This window comes from Oncorhynchus gorbuscha, linkage group LG23 (genome assembly GCF_021184085.1).
Source record: "Oncorhynchus gorbuscha isolate QuinsamMale2020 ecotype Even-year linkage group LG23, OgorEven_v1.0, whole genome shotgun sequence".
Classification (NCBI taxonomy): domain Eukaryota; kingdom Metazoa; phylum Chordata; class Actinopteri; order Salmoniformes; family Salmonidae; genus Oncorhynchus; species Oncorhynchus gorbuscha.
In genome coordinates, this window is record NC_060195.1 from 15,831,556 (window position 1) to 15,843,225 (window position 11,670).

Sequence of the window (11,670 nt, forward strand, 5' to 3'; positions counted from 1 at the left end):
GCTGTAGGAGGGATGACCAGGGATGTTCTCTTGATTAGTGCGTGAATTGGACCATTTTCCTGTCCTGCTAAGCATAAAATATGTAAGGAGTACTTTTGGGTGTCAGGGAAAATGTATGCTTCCAGACCGGAACCATGGAAAATGTATGCTTCCAGACCGGAACCATGGAAAATGTATGCTTCCAGACCGGAACCATGGAAAATGTATGCTTCCAGACCGGAACCATGGAAAATGTATGCTTCCAGACCGGAACCATGGAAAATGCTCAAGAATGACAACACCTCACCTGATTGGTTGGAAGAAACAGCCCTGTCCACCAGAGCTCATGATTTTTAAAACTGCAAAACATTTGGCACAGGTTAGTCGCAAAATTAGTGTCAAAACTCTGAGTGCACTCTGAGTGCACATCAACATTGGTAAATGGCATTTTGATTAATTGAAGAAGATTTACTAGTCGCAAGCATGTAACTATTCTCAAATGTAGTTGCATGTTTGCAAATCTTATTGAATTTATTCACATATCAATGTACATGTTCGAAAGTATTGTATTTATTTACTCATCACATTACCTGCATGCAACTGTTGTTGCATTTATGTTTGCAAATATTTTTTTCAAATACAAAACTCCTTATACAGGTGCAACTCATATTTTAAATGTGCAAATCATACTTTACATGCTTGTATAATTAGGTCACTATTTTACCTGCATAAACCCCCTCCTTATCTCCTTCCCTAAATCCCAGTCTTGTCCAGTCAGCAAGACTTGGAGAAAGGGGGTGAGTTATTGTGTGAGTGTAGAGAGAAGAGAGAAGGGGCGGTATGAGGATTCTCACCGTTTTACAACAGTCAGTTAGCCCTGCAGGCTTCATCTATCCATGCACCCATCAGTATATCCTTATCATACTGTAGGATCGAGTTACCCTGACAAGCAGGTTTCCCTGGTTCGCTGGTCATCGTTTCTCTGACACGACTGTTTCTGTCCTATTTGTGTGTTTTAGGATGGTCATTTTTCACAGAAGGTTTGAGACGGTTTATCATCTTTCACAAAGATTTGTTTAGACAGATAACTCCCTTACAACACTAGGCAAGTAGGCTGATTTTCATTTCTGAGTTAAAAAGAGTAAGACGATGACACTTCAGAGAACGTTTTCCTGTATTTTATTATTCTTATCAAAAACAACCATCAGACCAATGTTGGTATAAGCCATACCAGACCTGGGTTCAAACACTATTTCAGGTATTTCAAATACTTTTCAAAGTCATTTCTAAACAAGTATTCAGATCACATTTATTATAAAAAACAAGTTGTTGAATATTGGAATTGATTTGGGAATAGTCATATACACTGACATGAATACACTCCCATGCATTTATCCTAGATATTTAAAAAAAAAATAGTATTTTAAATAAATGTTAGAAAATACTTTAAAATTAAATGTGGTCAACTATTTGGTTTTCACAAATAACCATTCAAATACTAAAATAAAAATACTTGTTTTGAGCTGTGTATTTGAAAATAATTATATACACAGCTAAATGTATTCAAATAACAAAACACATGTATTTGAACCCAGGTCTGAGCCATTCATAGCAAAACAATATTCTACAATGTTGAACAAATATGTTGGACCCAAGCACTCAGAGATAAAAACACATACATAGACAATCAAATAACAGATAAAAACACATACATAAACAATCAAATAACAGATATAAACAATAACATAAACACATTCAATAAAAATATATACAAATTAAAACTGTCAGTCATGACAGTCAGCAATTATAGATGATTAAACAGGTGTGTGTGCGTGTGTTTGTGTGCGTGTATGTGTGTGTGTGCATGCGTGTGTGCGTGAAGCATCATCGATGCTGACTCGGCTGTTTCCGTGGGAACCAGGCCCTGCTCATCTTGCTGTCACACGCAACTGAGTCCCGCCCTGTCAGCTTTAACTGACTACCGTGTGTGTGTGTATATGTGTGTGTCAGCAGACGGTTCAGTTCAGTCTCATGTAGAAGTCTCTTTCTCACTCTCCTTTCTTTAGTGTCTTTAGACCTCTAGCTAACTTCTGCCCATCCCTGTCTCCCTGTCTATCAGTCTGTTCAGACCTCTAGTTGTCTTCTGCCCATCCCTGTCTCCCTGTCTATCAGTCTGTTCAGACCTCTAGTTGTCTTCTGCCCATCCCTGTCTCCCTGTCTATCAGTCTGTTCAGACCACTAGTTGTCTTCTGCCCATCCCTGTCTCCCTGTCTATCAGTCTGTTCATACCTCTAGTTGTCTTCTGCCCATCCCTGTCTCCCTGTCTATCAGTCTGTTCAGACCTCTGTGCCTTCCCGTGGGTATAGGATGCTTGCTGAGCCCAAGCCAGGGTAGAAATGCCCATTGAACTGGCTGAGGATGGGGCTGCTGTAACCCAGGGAAGAGTGGGTGGGCGAGGAGGAGAGGCCATGGGGAGGCGGCAGCTGGGAAGCCCACTCCGAAGCACCCGAGCTGGGGGAGTAACTACCAAAACCCCCAGGCTGTGTAGGCCTCTGGGTCCCATCCAGGGTTATGGGGAGGGCCCGGTTCAGCGAATCTCCTACGATCTCATTGGCTCCCCCTGACACCACTCCAGACATCTCAGACAGGAAGCTGCTCAAGCAAGGGGCGGGACCTGTGGTTGAAGGGGTGGGGATTCTCTCTGGCGTGGGAGACATGTCGATTCCGTGGTTGCTGGGGGGTTCGGGGCTCCGACCTGGCTCACCTGGCTCCGACCCCCCTGACCCCCCCTCTCCTCCAGACAGTGAATCAGACTTCCTCTTCCTTTTACGACGGAAGTTTCCGTTGTCAAACATCTTCTCACAGTTTGGGTCTAGTGTCCAATAGTTACCCTTACCTGGAAGAGAGAGCGTGGGGGAAAGAGAGCGAGGGAGGGAAGGAGGGGGGGGTAGAATGTGTTTGCGGTTGACACATGGATTATTGACTGCATCATCTACTATCATTACTAAACACAGTTCATCTACCGTTCCATCACAAGACTATTACACACTCTAAAGGCTACCTAAAGTAAAGACACATGACTATTACACACTCTAAAGGCTACCTAAAGTAAAGACACAAGCCTATTACACACTCTAAAGACTACCTAAAGTAAAGACACATGACTATTACACACTCTAAAGACTACCTAAAGTAAAGACACATGACTATTACACACTCTAAAGACTACCTAAAGTAAAGACACAAGCCTATTACACACTCTAAAGGCTACCTAAAGTAAAGACACATGACTATTACACACTCTAAAGGCTACCTAAAGTAAAGACACATAACTATTACACACTCTAAAGGCTACCTAAAGTAAAGACACATGACTATTACACACTCTAAAGACTACCTAAAGTAAAGACACATGACAACTAAAGTAGACTTCTGACTTTTAACAAGGTTAGATTCAAAATGAATAATTCATCCATCCATATCCATAATTCATTCATCCATATCTTAGATTAATTTGTTATTTTGTGGGCTTAGGACTAAAATAAAACAAACACATAATGACTTCAGACTCTTACCAGGGTCGTCCTCATCTCTGGGGACCTTCTTAAAGCAGTCGTTGAGTGACAGGTTGTGCCTGATGGAGTTCTGCCAGCCAGCCTTGCTCTTGTTGTAGAAGGGGAAGTTATCGGCCACATACTGGTAGATCTGACTCAAGGTCAGCCTCCGCTCCGGGGCACCATGGATCGCCATGGCGATGAGGGCGGAGTAGGAGTAGGGCGGGCGGACCAGCTTCATCAGGTCTTCCTGTGAGGGCAGAGAGAACCAGCCCAGCTCCCCCCCAGGGACCCCTGCCCCGCCAGGCCCCAGGTAAGGCCTCTGCATCCCATAGTGCTGGGGGACGAAGGGTGGCCCGGGGTTTCCTGGGGGCCCAGTGGTGGCCAGATATGGGGGAGCGTTGATGCCGGATCCATTGAACCACAGGTAAGGATTAGGGGAGGAGGTGCTGTAGTCATAGGAGGTGGGGGTGGTGCGCTGGGGGCTGGGGAGCGATGGAGGAGGGTAGTAGCAGTCACTGTACATGCTGAGTTCTGGAGGTTCCTGGCCCAGGCTGGGGAACTGGGGGCCACAGCAAGGAGGAGACTGACCCTGAGGTTCGAACGACGCCATGGTCAGTTAGTCTGTAGTCTCTCTCACCTCCTCCTGATGCTGCTGTGCGTCTGTCCTTGGGCTGTCCTTGTGGTCTCCTTGGGGACAGGTATGAATAGAGTCCTCAGTCCTTTCCTGCTGTCAGGATAACCTGAAAGTTATTTTTTTGCCTCTTTTTCAACTTGTGCTGTTCTGGTCCTTGGAAGGTGATGACTATTTCAGTGTCTGAGTTATGCCTCTGGGGTATCTCTCTCTCCCTCTGTCTGTCTGTCTGTCTGTCTGTCTGTCTGTCTGTCTGTCTGTCTGTCTGTCTGTCTGTCTGTCTGTCTGTCTGTCTGTCTGTCTGTCTGTCTGTCTGTCTGTCTGTCTGTCTGTCTGTCTGTCTGTCTGTCTGTCTGTCTCTCTCTCTCTCTCTCTCTCTCTCTCTCTCTCTCTCTCTCTCTCTCTCTCTCTCTCTACTTGTTACCTGTTGACTATTTGCCCTTGCTCAATGTCAGCACTGTCACCTGTCACACTCTTTTATCTGTGTCCCTGGCAACACCCATTTCTCCTGATTGGTTGTTTAGCCAAGTGAGGATTTTGACAGGAGTGTCATTTTTTTTCAATCTGTCAGACAGTTCCTTAATGCTCTCTCCCTCCACAGGAATTCCCACTCTTATTTATTTTTCATATATTTTTTAGGGGATAGATCAGCTTTAATACTGCAGATAGATTGTAGCTTCCATCAACATAATTGTCTGCATCATTTCCAATCCCCAACATATTTTTTTGCAAATATATACAGTACCAGTCGAAAGTTTGAATACACTTTTCTTTATTTTTACTATTTTCTACATTGCATAATAAAAGTGAAGACATCAAAACTATGAAATACTACATTACTACATGATTCCATATGTGTTATTTCATAGTTTTGATATCTTCACTATTATTCTACAATGTAGAAAATAGTAAAACATTTTGAAAAAAAAACTTGAATGAGTAGGTGTTCTTAAACTTTTGACCTTTAGTGTACATTTTATGGACACAATGTATTTTACAATAGTTATCTTGTTGTTCTTAGTCCCAGCCTTCAGCTACATTCAACCCCTCCCATCTATCTCTGAACACCATCCAGTCCCAGCCTTCAGCTACATTCAACCCCTCCCATCTATCTCTGAACACCATCCAGTCCCAGCCTTCAGCTACATTCAACCCCTCCCATCTATCTCTGAACACCATCCAGTCCCAGCCTTCAGCTACATTCAACCCCTCCCATCTATCTCTGAACACCATCCAGTCCCAGCCTTCAGCTACATTCAACCCCTCCCATCTATCTCTGAACACCATCCAGTCCCAGCCTTCAGCTACATTCAACCCCTCCCATCTATCTCTGAACACCATCCAGTCCCAGCCTTCAGCTACATTCAACCCCTCCCATCTATCTCTGAACACCATCCAGTCCCAGCCTTCAGCTACATTCAACCCCTCCCATCTATCTCTGAACACCATCCAGTCCCAGCCTTCAGCTACATTCAACCCCTCCCATCTATCTCTGAACACCATCCAGTCCCAGCCTTCAGCTACATTCAACCCCTCCCATCTATCTCTGAACACCATCCAGTCCCAGCCTTCAGCTACATTCAACCCCTCCCATCTATCTCTGAACACCATCCAGTCCCAGCCTTCAGCTACATTCAACCCCTCCCATCTATCTCTGAACACCATCCAGTCCCAGCCTTCAGCTACATTCAACCCCTCCCATCTATCTCTGAACACCATCCAGTCCCAGCCTTCAGCTACATTCAACCCCTCCCATCTATCTCTGAACACCATCCAGTCCCAGCCTTCAGCTACATTCAACCCCTCCCATCTATCTCTGAACACCATCCAGTCCCAGCCTTCAGCTACATTCAACCCCTCCCATCTATCTCTGAACACCATCCAGTCCCAGCCTTCAGCTACATTCAACCCCTCCCATCTATCTCTGAACACCATCCAGTCCCAGCCTTCAGCTACATTCAACCCCTCCCATCTATCTCTGAACACCATCCAGTCCCAGCCTTCAGCTACATTCAACCCCTCCCATCTATCTCTGAACACCATCCAGTCCCAGCCTTCAGCTACATTCAACCCCTCCCATCTATCTCTGAACACCATCCAGTCCCAGCCTTCAGCTACATTCAACCCCTCCCATCTATCTCTGAACACCATCCAGTCCCAGCCTTCAGCTACATTCAACCCCTCCCATCTATCTCTGAACACCATCCAGTCCCAGCCTTCAGCTACATTCAACCCCTCCCATCTATCTCTGAACACCATCCAGTCCAAGCCTTCAGCTACATTCAACCCCTCCCATCTATCTCTGAACACCATCCAGTCCCAGCCTTCAGCTACATTCAACCCCTCCCATCTATCTCTGAACACCATCCAGTCCCAGCCTTCAGCTACATTCAACCCCTCCCATCTATCTCTGAACACCATCCAGTCCCAGCCTTCAGCTACATTCAACCCCTCCCATCTATCTCTGAACACCATCCAGTCCCAGCCTTCAGCTACATTCAACCCCTCCCATCTATCTCTGAACACCATCCAGTCCCAGCCTTCAGCTACATTCAACCCCTCCCATCTATCTCTGAACACCATCCAGTCCCAGCCTTCAGCTACATTCAACCCCTCCCATCTATCTCTGAACACCATCCAGTCCCAGCCTTCAGCTACATTCAACCCCTCCCATCTATCTCTGAACACCATCCAGTCCCAGCCTTCAGCTACATTCAACCCCTCCCATCTATCTCTGAACACCATCCAGTTGGATTTTTATTTTGCAATTTATTTTTAACTGTGCTGTTTCACAAACACTCAGATGAAAATATGGTCCCAACTTACATTAAAACAAGAAGAGTCAAGCTGTTCTGATTAGCCTGCTATTCAGTGGAGTGGCTTGTCCCAACTCTAAAACGGGGTCTCTTTTCTGAGTTTAAAATGATAAACATTCAACATTGGCCATGCTGTCAATGAGACATGATTTTGTCATGTTTGTCATTTATTATCTTGTCTTGTCCCTGTGCTCCCCATTCTATTCCCCCTCTGCTGGTCTTATTAGGTTCTTTCCCTCTTTCTATCCTTCTCTCTCCCTCTCCTCTCTCACATATATACATTATACAGATACAGTATATTTTTGACATGAGTTATCTTTTTGTTGAATTCCCACTCTTACTCGTAGTATGAATTGAATTACATTTGAATGGATTTAAAAATACAATACAATTATATATACATTTCATGAAACATTTATAATTGCTGATAATAGGCCTATACAATTTCCAAATGCCTGTTCTCTGAAAATAAATACTAGGCTAGATTGCTATCAAGGCCGCCGTTGCTGAAAAACATAATAAATAGGTCTTTCTTCCCTCCCTCAAATTCATCTGGTGTTGCCATAACTTTGTAGAAGTGGTTAGGTAGCTGTTATTTTTGGCAGCTCAGTCACAGATGAAAGGCTAGTGACTCAGTGGTAACTGTTACTTAGTTACAACTTGGCGCCTCCATCTGGAAAAATGTGATAGCACATGTGATAGCTGGATGGAGAAATGTGATAGCACATGTGATAGCTGGATGGAGAAATGTGATAGCACATGTGATAGCTGGATGGAGAAATGTGATAGCACATGTGATAGCTGGATGGAGAAATGTGATAGCACATGTGATAGCTGGATGGAGAAATGTGATAGCATGTAAATGTGATCCAAAGGTTTCTATACTTATCTAATCTGACACACGTGTCCCTCCTCCCGTTCCTCACTTTACTTACGTTGAGTGGTGACCAGTCATTCTGGGCAGGTGGGACTCAGCTTTCCTGTTTTGCATGTTATTTGGGCATTAAGACATGTCACATATCAGTTTGCAAAATATGTAAAACATTATTTATATCACTGAGTTAATAAAGATGCATACAAACATGGCCTATTTTTTGTATTCTTCAGTAAGGCAGCTCCAAAGTATAGGTGTTTCAGCCTAGCTCAATGCTTTCTGTGGTGGTGGGGCAAGCCAGCAGAAAATACGGAGCGTAGCGTCGTGATTGGCTCAGTGTTCTGTCACTCATGGGGACACTATGTCAACGCCAAGGCTAAGGCTAGGGGCGCGCAGCCTCTCCTCCTGCCGGTCGTCTCAGGGTAGCTCCCAAGCATTCCTTCTCGACCATGGTCTCAAAATTCAAGCCCCTTGGGTGCTGCCATAGAGTTACATTAGAAGTGCCCATCCAAGAAGAGTCAAGGTCATTGGCCACAAATAAAATGACGTCAAATCACATTTTATCTACAGTAGCCGTGAGTCATCATCATGAATCAAGTCAACAATATACTGACAAATCCTTTTTAATCCTTGTTAAATGAAGAGAAATAATGAAGAGAAATTATAGATAAAACGTATCGGTGCTCATCGGCCGTTGGACATAAACATTACATAACAAGTTGGAAATCGCAAATTCAACAATGAGTGATTTGGAAAGAATCAGTGGCTAACTGCAAACATTGCAAAGCAATCATTAGCCTGCTATTCAGTGGAGTGGCTGTATGGTCCCAACTCTAAAACACGAGGGTCTCTTTTCTGAGTTTAAAATGATAAACATTCAACATTGGCCATGCTGTCAATGAGACATGATTTTGCCATGCAAAAAACAACTGTTAACTTGGAACTGCAAAATCGGACTTTAGTGAGTTCAAGACAACTGGGAACTCAGTAAAAACAAGCTACGACTGGGACGTCGTAGCGTTTTGAACTTTCATCCAACTCAGAATTATAAATTCAGAACTCGGGCCTCTTTCTAGAGCTACGACCTGAAGATCACTGACTTCATCAGGATTCAACCTTTTTTCCTGAGTTCCCAGTTGTATAGAAAGCACCATAAATACAGAGAATGCCAGACGTTGATGTCAAAGTTTGATGACAAAATCTTCCCACGAAGGACCACCGCTCCACCTTCCTGTTCAAGTGAGCACAGCACAACAAGTTGAGTCCCAAAAATGTATTGTATGCTGCTGCATAAATTATGTAATATGCCAAGGAGATATGTAACCTGTAGCTAAGAAAGTAATACTAAGTGTATGTTGTGTAGTAAGCTGCTTGTAGCCCATGTGTCTCACCCTAATAATTGTGTCTATTTTCACAACTTAATTTCACCTAAAGTTCTCACTTGGTGGGGCACATGTAGCCTATAACCTATTTTGAGAAATATAATCATCAAATATTGTAAGAGCTTTCATTGTCTGCTTATATGCCCCCTTTATTTATCCCACACCCACATGACTTGGTGTACAGGGAGAACACTGTAAGAAAGGCCCATCTTCTGAATTCTGTTGCTGTACATTTCAAAAGTGCTGAACAAATAGTTATATTGACTACATCCGTCCTAGCTCGCTCATTAATGACTTAATCGAAATTACGGATTGCTTCTTATCCGCTTGTTGTCTCCGTATGCCATAGTTTGCACATCTCAATTGTCAGTAGAAGCCACATTTGTTTTTAGCAAGTCAGCCATATCAGCTATGTTTTTTTTAAAGTGAGAAAATTAGGCTGAATTAACTGTTTCGCTGCCAGACTAGGCTCCGCTGATAGCCAGGTATAGCATTGGTAAGGTGTTGGGACAGCTTTCTGTTCCTAGGCCGTCATTGAAAATAAGAATTTGTTCTTAACTGACTTGCCTAGTTAAATAAAGGTCAAATTAAAAAATGTAGGCCCTAACAGTTTATGGGCACCGTTTGTCACCATTATAGTGCTATTAATGTATTGTTTAGTGTTGTGTAGTGGCTTTGCTGGCATGCATCCCATTGTTATCCCCCCCATCAAGATTTACATGCTAAAATCGCCACTGGCTACGTCACTGTGCAACAAGAACGAAAATATGAAATTGCAAAGACGTATGCATTATTGTATCAAATCTCCAGCATGCGTTTTGTGAATTTAAAACAATGTTTCCATCTTCCATACAAGCTTCATCGTTTCCCGTGGCACGAGGCAGCAGGTTTGCAGTGCGCGAGGGCATACAGAGACGCGCCACGCGCAATTTCTCTGACCAACATCCAATATAAGAGGAATAGACCGCTCGATCCGGTCGGTTAACGTTAGAGCTTATCGTAAGTACTTAGTTTACTTGTAAATATGTATAAATAAGAAGGTGCTTATTTAATTGAAATACTCTAAAGTTGGTTATTGTATCCAAGCCTGACAAGCTCACTGACTACCATTTGTTTTCTTTGGATTCATTTTTGCGATGGTTAGCCTGGCCAGACAACTGGACAAATGTTATCTAGTTGCTAAGCTACCCCTGTCAATCAAAGTCATCAAGTTGAAGTTTATAAACTTAAGCTTAAGCACGTCCTTGCATTTGATCTACCTAGCTGTTTATCTATTATGATTATGTTAAGTCCATGAAACATGTTCAGTGTGCTTAAGTTTCTGGTTGGTTTTGGTAGGCTATTCACTTGGGAATCGAATCTTCGTATTGCGCGTTTAAAGATGGCCTATTTTCCGGCCATCAAAAGGACAGTGAAGAAGAGATGATGGAGTTGAACAAGGGTTTAGAGAGAATGATTGAAGACGTAGAACAACTACCAGGTATGTTGTCTCATTATGGTAATCTCTAGCATGTGAATGTTGTAGGCAGGGTGTTCTAATATTTTTATATCTAAGTTTTCTGTACGATGATGTAGGTAACTGAAGCTGTAGCTGTGTTTTTCAGACACGATTAAGCAAAATCGTTAGTAGCGGAACTATTTTTTTAAATATATTTTTTACGGGTCTTTACTTTAACCCTATCGCCTTATTATCCATGTACCACCCACTCTTTAACGTTCCATTTTTAAAACTTGATGGGTGTGTGTAATTCATTATAAATTCTGCATTGTGCTTTAAATCATACTCTGTATGGCCCACTTCTGACACTGACAGCCCTGTCCCCATTGTCTCCCTTGTGGTTTCCCAGCTGGCATGGATGGCCAATGACATGAAGATGCAGTGGACCAGTCCTACGGAGGCTTCAGGAAGAGTTCCTCCGCTGCAGGGCTGTCATCTGTGGCTTCCCTGGGGAACAGGAGCCGAACCGGAGACAGGGACTGGGAAAGGACCAGGGGATGGGGAAGTGGATGGAGTGACCTAGACCAGGGGATGGATGCCACCACCTCCCCACTTCACCAGGAATGTCTGCTGTTCTGAAATGGACCATAATCCAAATCTAGTAGCCCGTGCTCTGTATGCTTGTCTACAACGTTGTATGTACAGTAGGCTACAGTCTCATATCTGCAGCTGCAGTCTCTTTCTCTCTGACAGAAGAGGAAACCACTGGAGATAGGTGATAGAGATAGATGTCCCCTGTCCCATACTGCATGCTGTCTAAGTTGAGCAGCAGGCTGTTGTATGGTGCTGTTGTATACAGATTGTGGTTGTGTGTTAAGTACCTGTTATAGAATGTGTATGATACGTCTCTGGACAGGGTGTTCAAGGCACTATAGTGTTGTTGTGATTGTTATTCATTTGTGGTTTGCCTGTTTGTCAAATCTTTTATTAAAA

The 11,670-nt window shown here is 43.5% G+C and overlaps 1 protein-coding gene and 1 long non-coding RNA gene across 2 annotated transcripts; one reads left to right on the forward strand and one right to left on the reverse strand.

The window, feature by feature from the left end:
* Window positions 1-1,141: 1,141 nt before the first annotated feature.
* On the reverse strand, window positions 1,142-4,601 carry LOC124011364 (forkhead box protein I1-ema-like). Its single transcript, XM_046324672.1, has 2 exons — window positions 3,555-4,601; window positions 1,142-2,875 (listed from the first exon to the last, which is right to left on the reverse strand). The coding sequence occupies exons 1-2, from the start codon at window positions 4,144-4,146 to the stop codon at window positions 2,316-2,318; spliced, it is 1,152 nt and encodes a 383-aa protein (XP_046180628.1). The 5' UTR covers window positions 4,147-4,601; the 3' UTR covers window positions 1,142-2,315.
* Window positions 4,602-10,044: 5,443 nt separating this feature from the next.
* Window positions 10,045-11,670, forward strand: LOC124010552. The gene is made up of 3 exons (XR_006834466.1): window positions 10,045-10,238; window positions 10,578-10,719; window positions 11,087-11,670. It is a non-coding gene; the product is annotated as an uncharacterized LOC124010552 (long non-coding RNA).

Excerpts from the sequence above, each read along its gene's own strand:
- LOC124011364 (XM_046324672.1), bottom strand. The coding sequence starts at position 4,146 with ATGGCGTCGTTCGAACCTCAGGGTCAGTCTCCTCCTTGCTGTGGCCCC. Across the intron at positions 2,876-3,554 it reads CAGAGATGAGGACGACCCTG|GTAAGGGTAACTATTGGACA; the intron begins GTAAGAGTCTGA and ends TCTCTCTTCCAG.